Below are 25,635 nucleotides of genomic sequence, written 5' to 3'. Positions count from 1 at the left end.
GGTTTTCAAGATTTTCTTGATTTGCGTGCCAAAAACTTGCGAAAATCATAACTTTCACATACGAGCTCCGGTTTTGGCGTTCTTTATATGCACGCGTAGGTAAAATTATACTCTACGACTTTCATTTAGACTTCGTCGGCTGGTTTTGAGTTTATTTTTAATATTATTATTTTTAACAGATCGGGACAGGAAATCCGTTAAAAATTCATAACTTCTTCATCCGACGTCTGATTTCGTCTGTCTTTTTACCGTTGTGCTACTTTTGATGAGACCTTCGATTCTCGTTTAAGTTGCGTCGGCTAAATATCGATCGATTTATATTTCGAATTTTTAGCTGTCTACTGCTAAACCGAAACTTCGAAAAATCATAACTTCCTCATACGAAGTCAGATTTTTACGTTCTTTTTATGAACGTTCTCGGTTTAACATATTCTACAACTTTCGTTTAGATTGTTAAGGCTAAAAAGCCTTTTATCAAAAAAGCACTTTTTACACTGAACAGTGTTTTGCCCGGTTTATCGCGGATTTTCGATTGGTCATAACTTCTTCGTTATAACTCGGATTTCAGTGTTCTTTATGTCTTTGGAAACCTTGTTACAGACTCTACCACTTGGTTCATCCCAATTACGATTATTGATCAATTTATTTTTGAACAAAATTTGACTGGTGTCATAGTATGAACTCACCTTATGTGTTTGATTTGATTGAAGGTTCGCGTAAGGATGAGAAGTTCCACGAATAAATTCCCGAGACACAACGAGTCCTAAATGACATATAATAGCATATATAGGCATGTAATTAGTGTTTTGGACAACTAACATGCAAGGAAACACCCTTAGGGACCATGAAACACTTGAAACTAAGTGTTACAATCACATGTGATTGACTAAAAGGGGTTTTCGGCCATACAAGAGAGTGTACGGCCAAGGGTTCACAGCTAATGTGTGTGTACGGCCATGAGTGTACGGCCATGGAGTGTACGGTCGTACACCCTTGAAAGAAACATGCAAAAAGGGGTGATTTGATCCATGGGGAAGCTAGTGGGTCTAATGTTCAACAAGAAGATGGGCAAAACACTCGATTTGGACTCCTTTAGGGTGTTTACGACCAACCTATGAAGGGTTTACGGTCGTACACCCTTCAAGATGATGAAATATGAGGAAATATGAAGAATCGGGGCTTGGATCTAGTGGTCTTTCAAGTATAACAAGTTTAAGGTTGAAATACTTACGTTTTTGGAGCCTTGGGGGTGTTCACGGCCGATGATAGTTTAGAGAGAATGGGAGTGATCTTGGTTGGGAGGAGGGGAAAATGAGAAAAGAATGAGCATTACATATATATATATATATATATATATATATATATATATATATATATATATATATATATATATATATATATATATATATATAGACGGTGGTGTACGACCGTGGACCCTGTGTACGGCCGTACATACGTTGGGAATGGTTTCCGTAACGAGTCAAACTCTCCAGCCTCGAATAAACACTAAAGTTAGAAGCTCTTGAGGTGAAAGTGAAGGAATATGATGCATATGGGGTGAGTTCACGGCTACCTTAAGTGTACGACCGTACACCCATGTGTGCGGCTGTACACTCCTCTTAAAGGAGTGTTTGGCTTGAATGCAACTCGATGAACTTAAAAGAACTCATCCCCAGACCCAAACCTTGAATGTACTAGGTTTAGAACACTCAAACAGACCCTAAACAATGCGAAAAGATAGTAGAAACGAGTCTGACTTTCAATGATCGAGGTAACTTAGATATGGAGATTTTCGGGTTGTCACATCATCCCCCCGTTAGAGGGAATTTCGTCCCGAAATTCAAGCATAGGATATAAATGATGGACTTGGAAAAAGATGAGGGGTAGGGTACTTGGGTTTCATAAAACCCCCGCGTTCTCCAGTGAATTCAGATCCTCGTTGGGTAATTCAGCGGATCATTACTTGTTGTATATGCTTTTCCGGTCTGTAAAGGGTGTGTAGGTTTAGCTTGCTCAACTATGTTCATCCAACTGGTAGGATCCCCATTCGTAGTTCCGAGTAGATTTTTGCCCTGAAGTTCATGGTAGGACTCATTCCTGGTTCATCCATCAATGTCTCGTGTACACAAGTCGTATATAACTAAGATTGATAAGACGGTCGGATGGGTGGCTCTGCCCCAGGTCCACAACCAGACAAGGAACAGGAGATAGGGCGGAAACACACATCCCAAGTCAGTAGAATCTTAATTATATACCACCCTTGCGTGTACATTTAACATTTATAGGCTAACCGTATCTCTGTCCCTAGCCTCTGTGCTTGAACTTGCTTGCTGCCCGAGTGGTATTTCCAAAATGGTCTGCTAGTAATACTTAAGGAAGGTTACAGGAGGATACCGTACTCCTCGCATGAGTACTTCGGAGGTTTGAAGTGAGAGTTGATTTTGAGGTTCGCATCTAATTTGTCGTTATGTGCGATGGGGTTGCGTTATTAAATCGGTTTAAGGCGAAGAATCTCGTCGGTGACACATAGGTTCGGCATCGCGTGGACTCAGTTGGACTAGGCGGGATGATTTTTGTAGGATCACATGTTAAGTTAGTCTGGAAGGAGTGTTTTGTTATGATCGTTAGTGCGTCGGTGTGTGTACGATTCTAGTGCTTTCTGTTTTGACCTTGTTATTACTATTGCGAGTGTTTTGTTCTGTGTCAAGTGCATACTAACTGAAAGATTGTTCAAGTGAATGATACTTGATATTATGATCCCTATCCAGTCCCTCTATAATCGCTTGATGTCTACAAGTCATATATAATTAAGATTGACAAGACGGTCGACTGGGTGACTCTGCCCTAAATCCACAACCAGACAAGGAACAGGAAATAAGGCGAAGTCACGCACTCTAAGTCTATTGGTTCTTAATTATATATGACACTAATGTTTACACCAAGTCATTATAGCTTACCAGAAAGAGTATTTAGTTTCTATATAAACTATGTGCTTAGTTTAGACGAGGAAGAAACTATTATAGCTAGGATTTGGTTGGGAAACGTACCACTGTTCTCATGTGGTTCCGAGGTAGACTCTCCTGCAGTGATCATTAGCACCCTTCCTTCTTCATGAGGGTTTCTGGCCAATGGACAATCTCTCACGTAGTGTCCTGCTTCACCGCATTCGTAGCAGGCCTGACTTGCTTCCTCAAATGGAACCTGAGAGATTGGTCGTGCTGGTGCTCTACAGAAGCGGATGGTGTGTCCTCTTTGAAGGCAGTTCTTGCAATACTACTTCCAACACCTTCCGGTATGATGGAAGTTACACTTATTGCATTTAGGGAGGGTTCCAGCATAACGACTGCCTGGTGTTGAAGTGGTTGGTGTCGTGGCAGCATAGGCCGCACCCGTCTGTTGTCCCTCGGAGGGTCCTTGTGTTGATTGTCTCTTCTTCCTACTCTCGGACCTTTGTTTATCATCGCCTCCTTTGGTTGACCCACGAACGGGGTCCATTATGCCTTGGCGGATCCCATAGTCCACCAAGGTTCGAGCCAGGCGTTTGGCACTGTTAAACGTAAGAGGTTTCACTGCTATTACGTTTCCTTGGATTGGAGAAGGCAGTCCCCAAATTTATCTCTCTACCTTCTTGCTCTCCGGGGTAACCATCCCAGGGCATAGCGCAACTAAGTCGCTGAATCTATATGTGTAGGCTTCTATGTCCGAGCCTGCCATGGTGAGATTCCATAGCTCATGCTCTAGTTTTTTCATTTCGCCCCTCGGGCAGTACTCTTCCACCATCATCTGTTTTAGATTCTCCCAGCCCATTGAGTTTGCTATCGGAAGAGTCAATGACTTGACATGGCTATTCCACCATGTAAGAGCCCTGTCAGAGAAGGTGCAGGCAGCAAACTTCACTTTGCTCCCTTCTGGGCACGTGCATAGTTCAAAAATCAATTCTGTCTTTTTGAACCATCGCATTAGAGCGATGACTCCCCCACTTCCATCGAAGGATTTGGGTCCACAAATCATGAAGTCCTTGTATGAGTACTCCCATGTGTATCCGTGGTTAGAGTTGTTGGTTCCACTACCCGATCCACTGGTACCCCTTGCATTGATTTGTGTCATGACAGCTGTCACTGCGGCTGTTACCGCCGCCTGAAAGACAACCGGGTCATACTGAGGAGGTGGCGGTGGTGGTGCGTTGTTTTTGTTTCTGTTCGCCCTCTTCGGTGGCATCTTTCTTCTATAAGGTTTAAAAGAGGATACGAGGGTAAGTCCTTAGTGGTTACAAGTCGAGTGTTATCTGAATCAAAGTTGTCTCAGTTCTGAATGTATCATGTTCTGACTTTCGAAGCAATTCATAAAAGAGGTCTATGCAACATAGACTTATGAATTTGATAATGACTACCCTCTTAATGAAGTGATGGGATCTGGTTTACTTTTACTAGCTGATATGATAAAGGCAATAAGCCTAACAGATAGTGTGAGTAGTGTAATCACTAACTCACTAGATCACATTAGTTAGTTAATTATTAGTATGAGGTATATGGTGCTCTACCACCTTGCGTGCCTTGGGGGGGGGGTTTCATGTCCTAGTTATGATGTTCCTGAATTCAGCCGTGGGGATTTGTTGTCTCTGAACTTTCCTATAGTTTTCCTATTCACTGTAGCTCATGCTTCTGGTTCTATCACAGATGTCCAGTACTTCCTGATGAGAGATTTGCCTCCTCGTACGATTCCTTCTCGGAATCCACTTTATGAACCCTCTCTTATTCCTTATTGACTTCTCTGGTGGTGGTTGGAGTGGCTATCTATTTCTAGGTTGTTCGCGCGAGAATGGGGATGTCTAAAGAATCTTACGAGATTAAGTAGAACATTTATTCTATAGTTATTGATGATCCAAACTGGGTCCTCCTATAGTCACGCAGTGCATGCAAGCTGTATATAACCAAGATCCAATAGACCTTCGAAATAGGTGATCCTACTCTAAAACCACAACCAAACAAGGAACAGGTAATAGAGCGAAGATCACCAATTTTCTAAGTCTATAAGATCCCAATTATATATAACCCTGGAAGCATACGCTTCACAACTATAGACCTGTCAGTAGGGGTCTTTTAGTTCTCATATAAGTTTGTTATAGTGCCTAAAATACTCCTATAGTATTTTATCTTTATATTTTATTCTAGGGATACTTTGTATATATAGAGTTAGGTAAGTTTTAGACTCGTTGCGATGCCACCATCACTCCCAAACACATGTTGGTCGTATCTTGAATAAATATAGTTGATCAGGTTATATTTATTCCAGATATGATTACATAACTACTTAGGTTTGACTCTAGTGTCCAACATCTAAATACTTTTATTCGTTTTGTTCTTATTTGTTCTTATTGTGATACTTGTTCTTAGTATGTATGTTTATTAGTATACTTTTCGTAAAATACTTATATTTTAAAAGTATACTTTTAGTCAGAGCACTCCGGCCCCATTGTTATTTATAGTTGTATATCTTTTACTGGTTGATATACTAAGTTCACTATAAACAATGCTCTGATACCAATCTGTCACACCCCCAAACCGAAACGGCGGAAACGTTCGGGGGCGGAGGACGTCATGTACAATATCACAACAATTGAATAATAGTAATCAAAGCAACAACAACCATTGATTTAATAGTATAGTGTTTACATTACATTTGAATCGTACATGATCGACTCCAAAAGTAAATACAAGTAAAGACTCGAAGCTACTATGCTCCGTCTTCTTGAATCTGTGCGTGTACCTGTCTACTAATGTCCTGAGAATACAAGTAGGTTTTGAAAGAGTATCAGCATAAAACTGGTGAGTTCATAAGCATTTTGTTTTGGAAATTGTTCTTTGTTCTTTTGAAAAGTGTGTTATCTTTCTCCAGAAAACCGTATATTTTCTGATGTAATGAATGTATAAACCTTCAGTAAAAATGGTTCTTACTAGTTTCTCCTGCGAGTACTTAGTGTATACAAACCATATACAATCCAGATCGAACAAACAATCGATTGTGTGGCTCTGCCCCCAAGCCCACAACCAAACAAGGAACAGGAAGTGAGGCGGAGGCCACACATTCCACTGGTTGTCGGATCCTCATGTACATAATCCTGAAGTATTCACTAGATACTTACAAGTTAACTGTATTGGTTCTTTCATATCTGTTTGAAAGTGTTCCTCAAGAAAATCCAATATTTTCTTAATGTAAAGCATGATTAAACCCATTCCTTCTATAACTACTTAGTTCATACTAGTTACATATAAACCAATATCGAATAGGCAGTTAATTGTATGGATCTGCCCTAAACCCACAACCAAACAAGGAACAGGGAATGAGGCGGAAACCATACATTTCACAGTCTATCAGATATTCTTCATATGTAACCCGGATGCACAAACTAAGGAATTATAGAATTTATAAAGAATATTCGTTAATTAAATAATTAACCAATTGTTTGTAAAGTACCGATGTTTACCCTGGAAAATCCTATATTTTCCTAAGTGTATGTTATGTATGTATTTTGTACGAAAACCTTTGTATGAAAACCCTTGTATGAAAACCTATGTGCGAAAACCCTGGCTACCTCCAGTAATGTATATTAGTCTTATTACATAAATAAAACTAGTTGAAAACGTAGTGTTCTGTATCCTAAAAGTGTTGTTAATACCCTCCTGTGATCACTTAGTACATACGAGTTATAGCAATCTAGATCGAACAAACAGTCGATTGAGTGATCCCGCCCTAAGCCCACAACTAAACAAGGAACAGGAAATGAGGCGGAGATTACACATCCCACTGCAAGTCAGATGTTAATTTCATATTACCCTAGTGTATATACTAAGCTATCACATAGTTATTAACCCTAATGTTTGTTCGTTAGATATATTATTACGTGGTCGAGTCGTTGTTTCACCTGTGGATTCTTATAACTATACTATGGACGATAAACATTACGACGTACTTCGGACGTCGCGAACTAAATGATGTTTGTCACCCTCGGTTGACTGTAGCTAATAGTCAGGGTGCGGGATTGTCACTTCCGTATAGATCTATACACAAACTCACGCTCTCCCTCCAGGAGACTCTAGTTATAAGGCGTCTCACACTGTAGTTCTCTCAACGAATCCACGAATAATACTATGAAAACTCTTTTTGATTTAAACATGAATCCCTATGAAATAGTACTTTTCATTTCATAATTCATAAGTTTGTTTCCTTTGTGTTCGAAAGCTGTACTTGTAACATTTGTATCTTAACATGTTATGTAAAATGATTTCAAGTCTAGTAGTAACTATGTTCATCATGTTTAGTAAGTTCTGTGTTCAATGTATACTAATGATTACGAAGATATAATAAACCAAATTATATTTTTAAAACACAAGATTTCTTGTGCTTTTACTTGTATTCCCCCCCCCTGAAAATATTAAAAACTCGGAAAAATATAGGGGTATGAACTCACCTTATGTGTTTGATTCGATTGAAGGTTCGCGTAAGGATGAGAAGTTCCACGAATGAATTCCCGTGACACAACGAGTCCTAAATGACATATAATAGCATATATAGGCATGTAATTAGTGTTTTGGACAACTAACATGCAAGGAAACACCCTTAGGGACCATGAAACACTTGAGACTAAGTGTTACAATCACATGTGATTGACTAAAAGGGGTTTTCGGCCATACAAGAGAGTGTACGGCCAAGGGTTCACGGCTAATGTGTGTGTACGGACATAAGTGTACGGCCATGGAGTGTACAGCCGTACACCCTTGAAAGAAACATGCAAAAAGAGGTGATTTGATCCATGGGGAAGCTAGTGGGTCTAATGTTCAACAAGAAGATGGGCAAAACACTCGATTTGGACTCCTTTAGGGTGTGTACGGCCAAACTATGAAGGGTTTACGGCCGTACACCCTTCAAAATGACGGGATATGAAGAATCGGGGCTTGATCTAGTGATCTTTCAAGTATAACAAGTTTAAGGTTGAAATACTTACGTTTTTGGAGCCTTGGGGGTGTTCACGGCCGATGATAGTTGAGAGAGAATGGGAGTGATCTTGGTTGGGAGGAGGGGAAAATGAGAAAAGAATGAGCACTACATATATATATATATATATATATATATATATATATATATATATATATAGAGAGAGAGAGAGAGAGAGGGTGGTGTACGACCGTGGACCATGTGTATGGTCGTACACACCTTGGGAATGGTTTATGTAACGAGTCAAACTCTCCAGCCTCGAATAAACACTAAAGTTAGAAGCTCTTGAGGTGAAAGTGAAGGAATATGATACATATGGGGTGAGTTCACGGCTACCCTGAGTGTACGGCCGTACACCCATGTGTGCGTCCGTACACTCCTCTTAAAGGAGTGTTTCGCTTGAATGCAACTCGATGAACTTAAAAGAACTCATCCCCAGACCTAAACCTTGAATGTACTAGGTTTAGAACACTCAAACAGACCCTAAACAATGCTAAAAGATAGTAGAAACGAGTCTGACTTTCAATGATCGAGGTAACTTAGAGATGGAGATTTTAGGGTTGTCACAGATGTTTCAGGTACTTCTAGCTCTAAGGGCAAAGACCCGGCTTGATGGCGCATCGTGCAATCTCCGACATTTTTCCCCACTAGTTATTATGGAAACTCTGATCTTTCTGAATAGTATGTTGATGTATTGAATTTTGGAAACAACTTATGATGGGAATTTCTAATTATTAAACATGGATTGTCAATATGTAAATGAAAATTTTTACTTGAAATTTTGGGCTGTTACAAGGTCAAGCACCTCTCGACATACCAAGCTATCTCTGTATTCATGCATGGCCACGAGTAACTCGATCTCAAATCCCGATACATCTTGTTGGCCCCTGGTAGTATAGAAAAGAAAGACTTGTGAGCCTCCTCCAACACAATCTTCCTGATCTCACCAGAAACTGGAACCCAAACCCGAAGACAACGGGTCAACAACCCTCAACTATTCGTGAAAAATATATCTATCTCACCCAAAATTTGTTCCTGTTTCTAGTTCCCCTTCCGAACTCCCTCTACCTGAGCCTCTCTGATTAATCCCAGAAGCGGAGAATCAACGGATATCCTCATACACATCTCCCTAACCGATGACCCAGCCGACTTGCGGCTCAACGCATCCGCTACCACGTTCGCTTTACCTGGATGGTAAAGGATCTCACAGTCATAATCCTTGACTACATGTAGCCACCTGTGCTGCCTCATGTTCAGGTTCAGTTGATATATAATATGCCTCAAACTCTTGTGATCTATGTAGACAGTAAAACAGACCTCGTAAAGATAATGCCCCGAATAAATCTCCAATAGTACCACAATCTTGGAGAAGTCCCAAATAAATCTCCAATAGTACCTTGCCAAATCCTCGTCAGACGTGTGAGGGGTACCACAATCTGTTCGTTCCCTTCCTCGTCAGACGAGTGAGGGGTACCACAATCTTGGAGAAGTCCCGAATAAATCTCTAATAGTACCTTGCCAAATCCAAGAAACTCCTGATCTATGAGGGAGATTTCGGAACCTCCCACTGCATCACAACCTCGATCTTGGCCGGATCGACCAAAATCCCATCCTGGTTAATGAGATGCCCCAGGAACTGGACCTCTCATAACCAAAACTTGCACTTCATGAACTTGGCATAAATTCGTTCCCACTTTAGAACCTCCAGAAGCTCTCGAAGGTGCTCCTCATGCTTCTTTTTGATCTTGGAATACACCAAGATATCATCAATGAACACGATAACAGATCGGTCGAGCATCGACCTGCATACCCGATTCATGAGATCCATAAATACAGCAGACGCATTGGTGAGCCGAAAGGGCATCACCACAAACTCGTAATGCCCATAACGAGTCCAGAACGTGGTCTTCTACACGTCCTCCTCTCCCACTCTCACCTGATGATACACAAACCTCAGTTTAATATTGGAGAACCAAGATGTCACACCCCGGCCGTCGGCGGAAACACCGGGCGGTGTAACGTCATTTCTTGTATCATAGTTATCAGCTTCCTAAAAACACATGCATTTAAAAATACGTCAACATAAAGTTGGTGAGTTCACAGGTTTTGACTCCATAAAATAATACATTTTCCAAGTTCAAAAGTATAGTTTTGAAAGTATCATTTTGACTCTTCAACGTTTAGTATATATATCCTAGGTATAAAATTTTACTTACCAAATAAGTAGTTTACCTATAAGTCTCAAATACTATGAATATAAGTGTTTGTAATTCCATACAAACGAAAGTTGCTACGTATAAATCTTATTTCAATTCTATACGAGTAAAACCGCTACGTATAAATCTATTTCAATTCTATACGAGTATGTGTGTTAGGTATAATTATCTACTTAATATACAAGTAGTACCTAGGGTATAAGTAGGGGGAAACTTATACTTAACATTAATACTTGTATACGACAAAGTATAATGTTTCTAACAATTTTCTACCATGAGCCTGTAACCGTTGCTATAACATAATACCTCTGATAAAACCCACTCATGATTTCCATGAGGACAACCTACTCATGATTTCCATGAGGACAACCCACTCATGATTTCCATGAGGACAACCCACTAATGATTTCCATGAGGACAACACTGTACGCTTCATCGACGCCGGAACAATAACAAGTAAAAGGATAGTTCGTCACTTGCTTATGGATGACTGTAGCTAACAATCACAAGTGGGGTGGTCAACCCGTATACTAATTATGCACGACTTCCTCGCTCACACGGGATTAACGGTTACAGTTCAGAGGATTTCCGCTAAGATCCCCAATCTTAGTTGATGAATACAATTACTCATGTAGACTTCGACGGCTTCCTATAGCTCTAAAAACAAAAGCATTTTCATGTCTAAAACCCTAAGTTACTAGACTATGGTTTTAAACAGTACTCCTAACATCATAACATTTAGGCAGTATAACAACTATAACTTGAAGTAAAACCAGGTTTTATCTTGACAGAAAACCAATAACAACAACAACATATGACATACCAAGTTTTATCTTGTCATAAAACTAACAATAACAACATACTTTATAAATTAACATATAGAACTTCCGAATATAACTTCGGAACTATATCGCACACAACATATATATAGAATCCTAAGTATAACTCAAGATCTACATAATAACATGCTAACAAGTTGATAATAGTTGTATATAAAAATAATATATTTAAAACAACTATACCCCGGTTATTATAACTATCTACGTTGATACTAATATACTATCATATAGACATAATAGTAACGTATATACAACATTTAGCATGCGTTTTCCCCCGAAATATTAGAAAGTGGGGTCGTGAAACTCACCCTAGTAGCAATATTTTATGTAATATAAGCAGAAACGGTTAGCGTACGAGGTCGTCGGGGCTCGGGATGCAAGATGGCTTCAGCAAAGGAGAGAGGAGAAAGAAGTTTTGGTGTAAGAACGGCTGAAGTCGGACCTGCTATTTATAGTAAGGATTTTGGATCCCCACGTCGTGGGTTTTATAAGGCCCACGTCGTGAGTTTGGATCTTATCCCCGTAGACTTGCCATTTGCGTCCCTACCTTCGGAAGGTGGCCATGTGACTCATCACGTCGTGAGATATCCTTGCTCACGTCGTGAGTTTGGATCTTATCCCCTCGCAGCCTCGTCACACACCTTCTAGATTCCGAGATGTGGATAAATGACTCCTCACGTCGTGAGTTTTGTGCTCACGTCGTGAGCTTAGTCAGATTAGGGTTTCTGACAGCTGAATCTTCGGAAGGTCATAACTTTCATACGAACTCCGTTTTTGACGTTCTTTATATACACGCGTAGGTATTTACAAGTACTACAACTCTCTTTTAGACTCCAATAGCTAATTCTAAATCTATTTTAAATTCCTCTTATTATAGAGATTTAGAGTGTTCGGTTTATCATAACTTCTTCATGCGAAGTCAGATTCAGACATTCTCTATATTTTTGGAATCGTATGGACGTATACTTTGAGTTGTATCATAATGAAAGTTCATATGTGTATTAGAATTTATCATGAACTACATAGCACTCTTATCACATTAGTAGTTTAACAAAATCACATTACATGATTGGCATAATCACATGTGATTGTCTATCTATTTTGACTAGTGTTACATTCTCCCCCCGTTACAATAATTTCGTCCCGAAATTTATCTTATGGATGGGGTTTTGTCAAACAGTTAGGGGTATTTTTCCTTCATCTGATCTTCATGTTCCCAAGTAAATTCAGGTCCTCGTAAAGAGTTCCATCGAACTTTCACTATGGGAATACAACTTTGCTTTAATCGTTTGACTTCTCGATCCATGATCTCAACAGGTTCTTCTACAAAGTTGAGTTTCATATTGAATTGTATCTCTTCGAGAAGTATAACAAGAGTGTCATCGGAAAGACATCTTTTGAGATTTGATACGTGAAAAACATCGTGCACATTACTTAGCTCTTGAGGCAACTTGAGTTGGTATGCGACAGAACCAATTCTTGTTAGAATTTTAAAAGGTCCTATATACCGTGGGTTTAGTTTTCCTCGTTTCCCGAATCGAATTACGCCTTTCCAAGGAGAGACCTTCAACATTACTTTATCTCCAACTTGGAATTCTAAAGGCTTACGTCTTACGTCAGCATAGTTCTTTTGACGATCACGTGGAGCCTTTAATCGATCCTTAATTTGCACGATCTTTTCAGTTGTTTCATGGATTATTTCTGGTCCAGTGCGTAAGGTATCGCCTGTACATTCTCTGGCCATCTGCGTATCTCCAACTTCTTCCCTCCATATTGGGGAACGACATTTTCGTCCATAAAGAGCCTAAAACGGTGCAACCTTGATGCTGGTGTGATGACTATTGTTGTAGGAAAACTCAATTAACAGTAAATGAGTATCCCATGCATTTCCAAAGTCAATAACACTGGCTCGGAGCATATCTTCTAAAGTCTGAATGGTTCTCTCACTCTGACCATCAGTCTATGGATGGTAAGCTGTACTCATATCTAGACGTGTTCCTAAGGATTTTTGTAGAGATTGACAAAATTGTGAAGTGAATCTACTATCTCGGTCAGAAATAATAGAATTTGGAACTCCATGCAATCTGAAAATTTCCTTAAGATAAACTCTAGTCAGCTTCTCCATCTTGTCGTTCTCCTTAATTGGTAAGAAATGGGCGGACTTAGTCAATCTATGGATTATTACCCAAATAGTGTCGAACCCACTAGGAGTTTTGGGTAACTTAGTGATGAAGTCCATTGATATATGCTCCCATTTCCATTCAAGTATTTCCGGTTGTTGAAGTAAACCTGAAGGCTTTTGATGTTCTGCCTTTACTCTAGAACAAGTCAAGCATTTGCTCACATAAGTAGCAATCTCAGCCTTCATGTTTGGCCACCAATAATGTACTTTTAAGTCTAAGTACATTTTTTCAGAGCCTGGATGCATGGAATATCTGGACTTATGGGCCTCTTCTAAGACCAAGTCCCTGACTCCATCGAACTTAGGCATCCAAATTCGGTTCATAAAGCGTCGCTTTCCGTCATCTTTTTGTATAAGTTGCTTTTCCATTCCTCGCAAAGCTTCGTTCTTGATGTTTTCTTCTTTCAGAGCCTCAAGTTGAGCTTCTCTAATTTGTGTGGCAAAGTTAGAATGGATAGTTATGGTTAATGCTCATACCCGACGGGGTTTAATATATTCTTTCCGGCTCAAGGCATCAGCTACCACGTTTGCCTTTCCGGGATGAAAACGAATCTCACATTCGTAATTTTATAAAATTGTTGCACTTTAACAAGGACTTTATTGTTGCAATCTTTTAGTAGTTCAATGTCTTCAAATTTTTAGTGCAAAAAAACTACAGCTCCCAATTCAAGACCATGGGTAGTGTACTTATTCTCATGCACCTTAAGTTGTCGTGATGCGTAGGCGATAACCTTTCCTCTTTGCATCAACACACATCCCAATCCTTGATTTGATGCGTCGCAGTATACGACAAAATCTTATGTCCCCTCTGGGAGGGATAGGATTGGTGAACTACACAACATTTTCTTTAGTTTCTGAAAAGCAGCTTCTTGTTTGTCTTCCCATTTGAACTTCACATCCTTCTAGGTTAGTGTTGTAAGCGCCTTGTCTATTTTGGAGAAATTATCTTTGAATCTACGGTAATAGCCAGCAAGTCCTAAGAATTGACACACTTCTGTTGGCGTCTTTGGTGCTTCCCAATTCTTAATTGCTTCAATCTTAGAGGGTTCGACATGAATCCCTTTGTTACTAACTACATGTTCTAAAAATTTGTACTTCTCTAATCCAAAATTCACATTCGGAGAATTTGGCGTACAATTTTTCTTTTCCTAGTAGTTCCAAGATTATTTGCAAGTGTTGACCGTGTTCTTCCTTGGTTTGTGAATATATCAATATATCATCGATAACTACTATCACAAATTTATCCAAGTACGTCTTGCAAATAGGATTCATGAGATCCATGAATATTGTTGGAGTGATGGTCAATCCAAAGGATTAACTAGGAACTCATAATGACCATACCGAGTCCTAAATGTTGTCTTCGGAACATCATCTTCTTGTACTCTGAGTTGATGGTATCCTGATCTGAGATCTATCTTTAATCTTCTAGAATCTTCAGGTGTTTTAGTGTATCAACCACCGTATCCAAGTTTAGTTGTGCATCGGTCTGACCATAATTAAACATAGGTGATCAGTCTACATTTAGTTGTGGTTCGGCCCATGTACAATAAAACTCGACTAAGGAGTTTGACCTAAAACATTGTGTTGTATAGTTTATCGAGGGTTTGAGTTTTCTATATTTTTGGGTTATACATATGCTCTCATCGCGGGACTGAGTTCATATATAACTCTATATCTTTGTGTTTGTTGTATTCACGGGTATTATTAATTATTGTTTGTTACTTCAGGTCTAGCTGATAAGGCACCGGCCAGTCAGGACAATCGGTGGGCAGGATCATTTTAGCATATAGCCGTTTTGAAAACCAGCAACCCAAGCGACATGTCTATCCTGTCACCGCTCCCGTAAGTAGTCCTTTAGTAGTATAACTACTAATACTTTTTATTTTTAGGTTAAGGGATATACCTAAACCTAACAGAGTAAGCCCTAAACTATAGTCGTGCTTTCTTAAGAAAATACTAATTCACTATAGTTAATAGCTCTGATACCAATCTGTCACACCCCGGCCGTCAGCGGAAACACCGGGTGGTGTAACGTCATTTCTTGTATCATAGTTATCAACTTCCAGAAAACACATGCATTTAAAAATACGTCAACATAAAGTTGGTGAGTTCACAGGTTTTGACTCCATAAAATAATACATTTTCCAAGTTCAAAAGTATAGTTTTAAAAGTATCATTTTGACTCTCCAACGTTTAGTATATATATCCTAGGTATAAAATTTTACTTACCAAATGAGTAGTTTACCTATAAGTCTCAAATACTATGAATATAAGTGTTTGTAATTCCATACAAACGAAAGTTGCTACGTATAAATCTTATTTCAATTCTATACGAGTAAAACCGCTATGTATAAATCTATTTCAATTCTATACGAGTATGTGTGTTAGGTATAATTATATACTTAATATACAAGTAGTACCTAGGGTATAAGTAGGGGGAAACTTATACTTAACATTAATACTTGTATACGACAAAGTATAATGTTTCTAACAATTTGCTACCATGAGCCTGTAACCGTTGCTATGACATAATACCTCTGATAAAACCCACTCATGATTTCCAAGAGGACAACCCACTCATGATTTCCATGAGGACAACCCACTCATGATTTCCATGAGGACAACCTACTCATGATTTCCATGAGGACAACCCACTAATGATTTCCATGAGGACAACACCATACGCTTCATCGACGCCGGAACAATAACAAGTAAAAGGATAGTTCTTCACTTGCTTATGGATGACTATAGCTAACAATCACAAGTGGGGTGGTCAACCCGTATACTAATTATGCACGACTTCCCCGGTCACACGGGATTAACGGTTACAGTTCAAAGGATTTCCGCTAAGATCCCCAATCTTAGTTGATGAATACAATTACTCATGTAGACTTCGACGGCTTCCTATAGCTCTAACAACAAAAGCATTTTCATGTCTAAAACCCTAAGTTACTAGACTATACTTTTAAACAGTACTCCTAACTTCATAACATTTAGGCAGTATAACAGCTATAACTTGAAGTAAAACCAGGTTTTATCTTGACATAAAACCAATAACAACAACAACATATGACATACCAAGTTTTATCTTGTCATAAAACTAACAATAACAACATACTTTATAAATTAACATATAGAACTTCCGAATATAACTTCGGAACTATATCGCACACAACATATATATAGAATCCTAAGTATAACTCAAGATCTACATAATAACATGCTAACAAGTTGATAATAGTTGTATATAAAAATAATATATTTAAAACAACTATACCCAGGTTATTATAACTATCTACGTTGATTCTAATATACTATCATATAGACATAATAATAACGTATATACAACATTTAGCATGCGTTTTCCCTCGAAATATTAGAAAATGGGGCCGTGAAACTCACCCTAGTAGCGTGATTTTATGTAATCTAAGCAGAAACGGTCAGCGTACGAGGTCGTTGGGGCTCGGGATGCAAGATGGCTTCAGCAAAGGAGAGAGGAGAAAGAAGTTTTGGTGTAAGAAGGGCTGAAGTCGGACCTGCTATTTATAGTAAGGATTTTGGATCCCCACGTCGTTACACAAGAGGCACCCTGTAACTGATCAAACGGTCAGCATACGAGGTCGTCGGGGCTCGGGATGTGATTGTCTATTGACCTATTTTGACTAGTGTTACACAAGAGGCACCCTGTAACTGATCAAAGAGGTCATCAATCCACAGAAGGGGATAACGGTTCTTCACCGTTAACTTGTTCAACTCCCGGTAATCAATGCACGTCCGGTGTGAACCATAATTCTTCTTGATGAATAGTATCGGCGCTCCCCACAGAGAACTGCTCGGGATGATGAACTGCTTGCCAAGAAGCTCCTGAATCTAAGATAACAACTCCTTCATCTCGGGTGGTGCCAAACGGTACAACGCCTTGGAAATTGGGGTCGGAACTGGCACAAGATCAATCCTGAACTCAACCTGCCTCTCAGGAGGCATACCAGGTAACTCCTCCGGGAACACATCAACAAACTCCCTAACAACTGGCACCTCTAAAACTGAAATCTGATACCCATACTGAGTATCAACCACATAAGCCAAATAACCTGCACACCCGTGCTGAATATAATAACAAGCCCTGGTAGCCGAACAAAACCCTGAACTAACCTTGGTTTCCTCTCCATAGATAACAAGTTCTCCCCCACTTGGGGTTCAAACTACCACTCGCTGGCCCTCACAATCAATTATGGCACCAAACCTGCTCAGCTAGTCCATACCCACTATCACGCATACATCCCCCCATGGGGATAGGGATCAGATCAATCAGATAAGGCACCCCGAAGATCTCCAATATACAACCCTGATACACTGCGAAAGCAGAAACCACGTGTTCGTTGGCGATGGAACTCGCAACGGATACTCTAACTCCCCAATAAGCATATCAAACCCCCTACTGAATGATCAGGATACAAAGGACTGACTCGCGCCTGAGTCCAATAACACAAGAGTAGGCAAAGAATTCACTAAGAACGTACCTATTAGGAGCATACACATGAGCATAACATAAAACATAATCAAACGCATAATAAATAGAAACATACTGGTCATGACGTTTGATGTCGACCTGGCCTCCTCTTTCGTGAGCTGGAAAGAACGCCCTAGATGTGACATCCCCTAATTTCTCGGCCAGAAAAGACCGATTTAATTTATGCTATTAAAATAAAATCAGAGTAATCCTTTTAAAAGATTTTGCGGAATTTGTCCTCAAAACAAAACATGATAAAAATTTATCAAAACCTTTCCTTTAGAAATATATATATTTTCATTTTATATCAAAACCTCGGGATGTCATGTTCCGATACAGATCAAAAGCATAAACAATACATTATAAGCCTTACAACAGTTATTTAATACTACTGGCCTATAATCCAAAAATCTCTCATCATCATCCGACTATGCTCGGGGTCCACTACCTGTAATATAAAAAGTTGAGTGAGTCAGACTTGGGAGCCTGGTGAGCATATAGGGTTTTCAACCCACAATAATAATAAACTAATTAAATTCATCAATCAACAATAACCCTGATTACCCATTCCCGTTATCCTCACTTTACGTCCCTAAACACCTAACACAAGGGACCTAGCCTAAGGATTATCATCGGGATGGACACTACTGCTAAGGGGACTCCTCAGCCATACATGTCCTAAAGGCAACCATGAGGGGGATGGAATACACCAATGAACATATAGTTCACCAACACCTACAAGTTGCGAACCTGCTAGTGTTCCACTGGACTGTCTAGAAAGGTCGGTGGTCGTCATCTATATTCCGCTAGATGACTACAACAACAACATCGAGGCCTCTCATCATTTTAACACACATCGACTATTTCTTCTACCCATGTTTTACCCAACATATTTGTAGATAAAAATACATATACAGTTTAAAACTTGTATAAAACATATATTCAACAATCATCTCAAATAAACAATTAATATAATTACACATAGCACGTATTTTATAGAAAATACTTCATATCTATGTGTAAGATGAAAGTGACTACACTCACTTGATTTACCGATAATCGGGCAGCACTTCGTTTCCTAAAACAATCGTTTCTGATAAAACCGGGAGTTTTAATGAGAAAACCGGGCTCTGCGAGGGTTGGGCTTAAAAACCGAAAAGATAAATTTTTCCGGGTCTTCGGGCACTTCGGAACGTATTTTGGGTGTTTGGTATGATACCGGGGCTTTGGGGGAAGTTGAAATGAAAGAAATATTGAGTTTAGGGTGTAAAATGGCAATTTTCTAAAATATACCCAGGAGGTCTCGCACCCTTCTATTTATAGGGGCGAGCTTCGGATCCGAGGGCTGAGAAGCGAACACGCGGTAGCAGATGCGAGGGGGCAGGTGGCGCGCATGCGAGGCTCGGACACATGGTGATGCGAGACCGAGACACGGAGAAGGCACGAGGCGGCTTCTGATTGGCCGAGCCTTCGATGCGAGGAGGATCCGACACGCATCGACAGGTGGCCTCGGATGACTCAGCAATTCGGACACGAGGTGGGTTCCGAGCGAGGGTGACGTGGCCGAATACCAGCCATGCGAAATTCCTCGGTTTTAACATTTTTCTCGATTTTTGTGTCCCAAACTTCTAAAATCCAAAACTTTTGCATACGGGCTCCGTTTTTGACGTTCTTTATATGCATGTGTAGGTAAAATTATGCTCTACAACTTTCGTTTAGACCCCGTCAGCTAATTTTGATATTAATTTTAATATTATTATTTTTAACAGACCGGGACAAGTAAACCCGTTAAAAATTCATAACTTCTTTATCCGACGTCCGTTTTCGTCTGTCTTTTTACCGTTGTACTACTATTGACGAGACCTTCGATTCTCGTTTAGGTTGTGTCAGCTAAAAATCACTCGATCTAAAATTCGAGTTTTTAGCTGTCTACTGCTAAGCTGAAACTTAGAAAAATCATAACTTCCTCATATGAAGTCAGATTTGGGCGTTCTTTTTATGCATACTCTCGGTTTAATGAAGACTACGACTTTCATTTAGATCACCAAGGCTAAATAGTAGTTTATCAAAAAATCACTTTTTACGTCATTCGGCGCCGTGCCGGTTTTGTCGCGAAACTTCGACATGTCATAACTTCTTCGTTATAACTCGGATTTCGGTATTCTTTATATATCTGGAATCCTTGACGCGACCACTACAACTTCCTTCATAGATATTGGGTTTATCTAATATTTATTTTCGACGCTTATTTTTATTCTTAATTAATTAAATCCTAGTAATTAAACATAAAACACATAATTCACATAATAATAACATAATTCCTCTTCATTTCTTCAAAATGAATTACAAAGGTTGACTTAGACTATTACATCATCATTAATGCCTATCTTAGAAACACGGACGTTACACTAGAGTCCTCGGGGGCTCCGTTGTAACAATTGGGAAAAATTGGTCAGAGTTCAGCGGTCAAACCACCATGAAACATTGTTTATTAAAGAACAATTGTGTGTAATTTTATGGTTATAAAGTATATTAAATATATTATATTCATAATTACTTTTAGAACATGCCAAACTGTTTAAAACATCTATCGTTGAAGATCGAATCGAAAATCACCAAAAATAAAATTTATTTATCACATTAAAAATAAATTTTTGCATTAAGTATATATAAGAGTTATGGATAATAAATTTGAATAGATTATGTTCTCCTGATTTCATGGATATAAAGAACGTCCAAAACGGAGATTGTATGAGAAAGTTACGCATCTTTAAAGTTATAAAAATTAGTATTTATCTGATTTTCCTAAAACGGACCGTACACTACTTCGTTTGAATTAGCTACGAGCCTCATAAATTATTTCTGAGCACGTTTTTGAACTCATAATATGATATATTATTTTATTTCATTTTTATCAGATTTTTAATCTTGACCAGAATTAGATTCGTAAAATCTGTCGCATTCAGGCCCAATGAATCACAAAAATTTAAACGCTAATTCACGGAGTTTCGTATATTAGAATTGAAATCATTCTGCATTTCTGGAATCACCACGACTGGGACATTATGCAGGCACTTTCCGAAATTTTTTATGAATCGGTACGAAGGCACGAGAATCGAGAATCAAAAAATACATTGCACTTGATTATTACCAAAAATATTATTAAAAAGTCAACAAAGACATTAAATGAGGCTGAAATGCTTCAATTGGAAGGTACTTCACCTTCCTTGTCCCTTACTACCCTTTTCCCTCTAACATTTCTCTCTCTCTCTCTCTCTCTCTCTCTCTCTCTCTCTTCTTAGTATCACCAGAAAAACGAAACCAGAGAGGGGAGGTTGTTGCCTTCGTTCCAAAGTCAATCACAAGCCCACTCCGCCTCCCACAGATCATGTAGCACCACCACCCCACCATAGATTTCTCGCTGCTACTTGTCCCTTCATGTTTGATACCGACGACAAAAAAAACAATTGAAAGAAGCCACCGGAGGTGGAGTTGTGATTCCGACCACCGTGAAGACTACAACCCCCCTCCTCCTATTCTTTTCGTCGACTGAACCACCCACATACATCCCCCTTAATCCGTTGTTGCTTCCGATCAGGTCCCTTTTCTTGATCAGACAAAGGCAGAGGATTGAAGTCCTTTCTTCTTCGTGTGTTGCTGACCGATCAGTCAAAGGCAGAGGACGGAAGTCGTTCTACCGGCGCCTCTCGCTTGTGATTTCCCAACCACCGGTACTCCCAATCGACTGCAACTACTTCACCTTCCTCGACCCGTGGCTGTCGGCGACGAACTCAAGAAGGCCAAAGAGAAATCGTCGATCTCGACCGACTCCTTCTCCCTCCCCTTGCGACTGACTCGACCGACCGGTTCAATCCGGTTTTAAAACATTGGTTCATTCAGCACCGGTTTAACCGTCGGTCCAACCGATTCAACTATTAGTCTACATTCGACAATGATGTGCGTCGGCCTTCGAGTTGTGTACACTCCAGAAAACCTGAACGATCGAGCTAATTCAATTTTCTTTAGAAGAGACTATTTTTTTAATGACTTAAGTGAAATTCGACTATTTAAGTCTAATAAACCTGTTCAAACAGTTTTTTATTGATTCTATCACACCAGTTTAACTCGATTTTGAAGAAACCGCCCGGTTCAAACCGGTCTATAATTTAGCATAAAACCGGACGGACGTTGTTGAACCACTCTCACTTCTGGTTCGTAGTACGACGAGTTCAACCGACGGGTTGAAACCGAATTTTAGATCACTGCCTAAAAGTTAGAAATTAAAAGAAACAAATTGATGAGATGTTAAATTTAGTATAGTATAATACTAGTTGTGAGATCCATGTATTACATGAGTTTATCAAAAAAATAAAAAAAAAAAACAAATATGAAGATCTAACAATATAGAAAATTTTAATTTATAAGAAAAAAAGAAAAAAATTTAATTATTAAAATTGAAATGCTTATTTATTTTTCAGTTTAAACTAATAATTTAAATAAATAAAAACTAAAATAATTAAATTCAATTTAAAAATTTAGAAATTATAAGGAAAATTCTATTAATAAATTGGATGTACATTTATTATTACATTTATTACATTTTAGTATTATATGAAATCTAATAAAATAAAAAAAAACACAAAATGATACATAAATATAATTTAATTTAAATTACCACAAAATGAAATGCGACATAATATATAAAATGATGACAAAAGACAAAATTATTTTTATTTATTAGGTATGATTTGTTTAAATTTCTAGGGAATATGATTTATTAAGGTAATTAACTTTTCGGTATGTTCACATCTGGGTAACTATCTTTTTTTTGTACACATGTAGGTAACAAACTTGTTGGAAGTGTTCACATATGACCATCATGACCTGCTATAGCAGGTTAAATCGTAGATGTGAACGCTTTCAAAAAGTTCGTTACCTAGATGTGTACAAAAAAATAGTTACCGAACAAAACAAAAAGTAAAAATTAATTTACACGAATGGTCCCTGTGGTTTGGGGGAATTTGTGTTTTTGGTCCCTAACTTATTTTATTTAACTTGGATGGTCCCTACTGTTTATTTTTGTTGCGCGTTTGGTCCCGTCTTTCCTAAAAAGACTATTGTATCATTATTAATTTATTTTTTAATTAATTTTCTTATTTATGTATTTATTTTTTACATATTTAAAAAAATTAATAGACCCCACATATTTGTATCTCTCCTCGGATGATCCTTACTGTTTATTTTTTAATTAATTTATTTTTTAACTCGGATGGTCCCTACTATTTATTTTTGTTACGCGTTTGGTCCCTTTCTTACCTAAAAAGACTATTTTGCCCTTATTAATTTATTTTTTAATTAATTTTCTTATTTATGTATTTATTTTTTATATATTTAAAAAAATTAATATACCCCACATATCTGTATCTCCTCACCGTAAACCTGAAACCACATTTGAGAAATTTAATTTGGGTCTTACCGGTCACCATCTCATCTCTCATCCTCCCCAACTTCTATTTCTTTTCCATATTTAGTAACATCGACGTTTTCATCATCCTTCTTTTTTTGGTACTTCAACTCTGGCGAACCAACACCATAACCTACTGTCTCTTCATCTTTAGTGGGTTGTGGTGTTGATTCGACGGAGTTGAAGGACCGAAAAAAAAAAGGATGATGAATACGTCGATATCACTAAAGATGGAAAATAAATAGAAGTTGAGAAGGATGAGAGATGGGATAGTGAGGAGATACAGATATTTGGGGTCTACTAAATTTTCTTAAATATATAAAGCGTAAGTACATAAACAAGAAAACTAGTTAAAAAATAAATTAATAAGGGCACAATAATCTTTTTAGGTAAGACAGAGACCAAACTCGTAACAAAATTAAACAGTATGGACCATCCGAGTTAAAAAAAATAAATTAATTAAAAAATAAACAGTAGGGATCATCCGAGGAAAATTAATTTTTTTAAATATGTAAAAAATAAATACATAAATAAGAAAATTAATTAAAAAATAAATTAATAAGGGTACAATAGTCTTTTTAGGAAAGACAGTGACCAAACGCACAACAAAAATAAACAGTAGGGACCATCCAAGTTAAATAAATAAGTTAGGGACGAAAAAGTTTGTTACCTAGATATGTACAAAAAAAGATAGTTACCCAAATATAAAAATACCGAAAAGTTAATTACCTTAATAAGTCATATTCCCAATGATTTAATATGAAAGCTTCAGGTCCAATTTCATCGTCACGTGTTTAATTGTCGTCTATATTATTACTTTTGGTAATAAACAATAATCTAGCAATAAGTTACATATATAAGAAAAAGCTCTATGTATCACCTTTTGTTACCTTTATTCATTTGTAAGTCTGGCTTATTTTAAAAGGGGCAATTTGAAACTTTTATGCGAATGAAAACGCATGTCAACAAAAGTTTTGAAACGGAAAACGTATACATATATGGTCCGAAAAGTTATCGTACCATTTGTAATTAGTGGGAAGCTTCCTTCCCACGGCGTTGACCTCGTCGTCTTCCGCCTCTGATTTACTGTGAACTCCATGGACGCTGACTATAAATACCCTCTCAGAACTTTCACTCTTCACACATCTTCTCTATATCCTCTTACTTTCTGATTTACTAGATCCAAAACAGATACACTCGCAGACAAATCATCATCTAATTCACAGAAATGGCAAAGGTACATGCCTGATTGCTCGTTCAATTCGATTCCATTTTGAATATTTTTCGAATAGTGGATCTCAATTTGTGTAATTGATTGGTTCTGCAGCAAAAAATTGTGGTCAAGGTCACAATGAACACCAAAAAGAAAGCTAGTAAGGCTCTTCAAATCGCCGTTAGTCTCTCCGGTAAGATATATTTTGGTGAAAGTCACAATGAACACCAAAAACAATTTCTTTCACAATCTCAAGTTCATATATATGACTATCCCAAACTAAATGTTAACGTCAATTGAAATTGATTGAATTACTTGACTAAATCATGATCTGAAAATGAATGATGAACAGGTGTGGAATCAGCTTCTTTCCTAGGTTCAGATAAAGACCAGATAGCGGTGACCGGAGAAGGAATTGACTCAGTTGAACTGACGACCTTGCTAAGGAAAGGTGTCGGATACACAGAACTAGTGAGTGTTGGTCCGGTGGAGGAGAAGAAACCAGATGCGGCAAAGGAAACAAATCCCACGGTGGCCTCACTAAATTTTAATCCGTACCAATACTACTACGGCATGTATGGGATGCCTTACTATGAATATGCATATGAGATTTGAGATATTATTAAATGAAACAGAGTGAAAAGAAATTAGCTTAAATTTTTATTAGGGAATTTTGCATTGTATAAAATAAGATCCCCTTGATATACATATTGTGTTTGTAATATATGAGAAAACCAATTTTGCGGCTACGTTATATGAATTAGTTTATTAAGCATCTTATCCTCCCTAATAAATTAAGAATTTTTTGTCACATGTCAAACTCTCATTGATATGGTTTGGCACATGTCATTTTGTGGTTATTTTCAATTAATTTTTTTCCACGTGGCATTTTGTAGTTTTTTTTATTTTATTAATTTCCACATAATATTAAATGTAATAATTACAATAAATGTAATAATAAATGCATATCAATTTCATTAATTGATTTTCTTTTAATTTAAAATTTTCTAAATTAAAGTTTCATTAGTTTTCTTTGTTTATTTGTCTAAATTATTTGTTTAATTTAAAAGAAAATCAAACAATTTAATTTTAATAATTCAATATTTTTCTATTTTTTTTCTCATAAATTCAAACTTCTCAAATGTTTAAAATTTAATATTTTTTTCTTTAAAATAAACTCATGTAATACATGAGTCTTACACCTAATTTCAAATAAAAA

At 37.9% G+C, this 25,635-nt stretch overlaps 1 protein-coding gene across 1 annotated transcript; it reads left to right on the top strand.

Moving 5' to 3' along the window:
* Positions 1–24,313: 24,313 nt before the first annotated feature.
* On the top strand, positions 24,314–25,166 carry LOC145123835 (heavy metal-associated isoprenylated plant protein 46-like). Its single transcript, XM_079059044.1, has 3 exons — positions 24,314–24,440; positions 24,531–24,609; positions 24,769–25,166. Exons 1-3 carry the CDS (start codon positions 24,432–24,434, stop codon positions 25,029–25,031), a joined length of 351 nt encoding a protein of 116 aa, XP_078915170.1. The 5' UTR covers positions 24,314–24,431; the 3' UTR covers positions 25,032–25,166.
* The last annotated feature ends 469 nt before the right edge of the window (positions 25,167–25,635 follow it).

This window comes from Lactuca virosa, chromosome 7, assembly GCF_052849685.1.
Source record: "Lactuca virosa cultivar CGN04683 chromosome 7, Lactuca_virosa_CGN04683_v6, whole genome shotgun sequence".
Classification (NCBI taxonomy): Eukaryota; Viridiplantae; Streptophyta; class Magnoliopsida; order Asterales; family Asteraceae; genus Lactuca; species Lactuca virosa.
The sequence above is the reverse complement of the archived record's forward strand: the minus strand, read 5'-3'. Positions and strand labels throughout refer to the sequence as shown.

Coding starts and splice junctions, on each gene's coding strand:
- LOC145123835 (XM_079059044.1), top strand. Junction 24,610..24,768: donor AATCGCCGTTAGTCTCTCCG/GTAAGATATATT, acceptor AATGATGAACAG/GTGTGGAATCAGCTTCTTTC.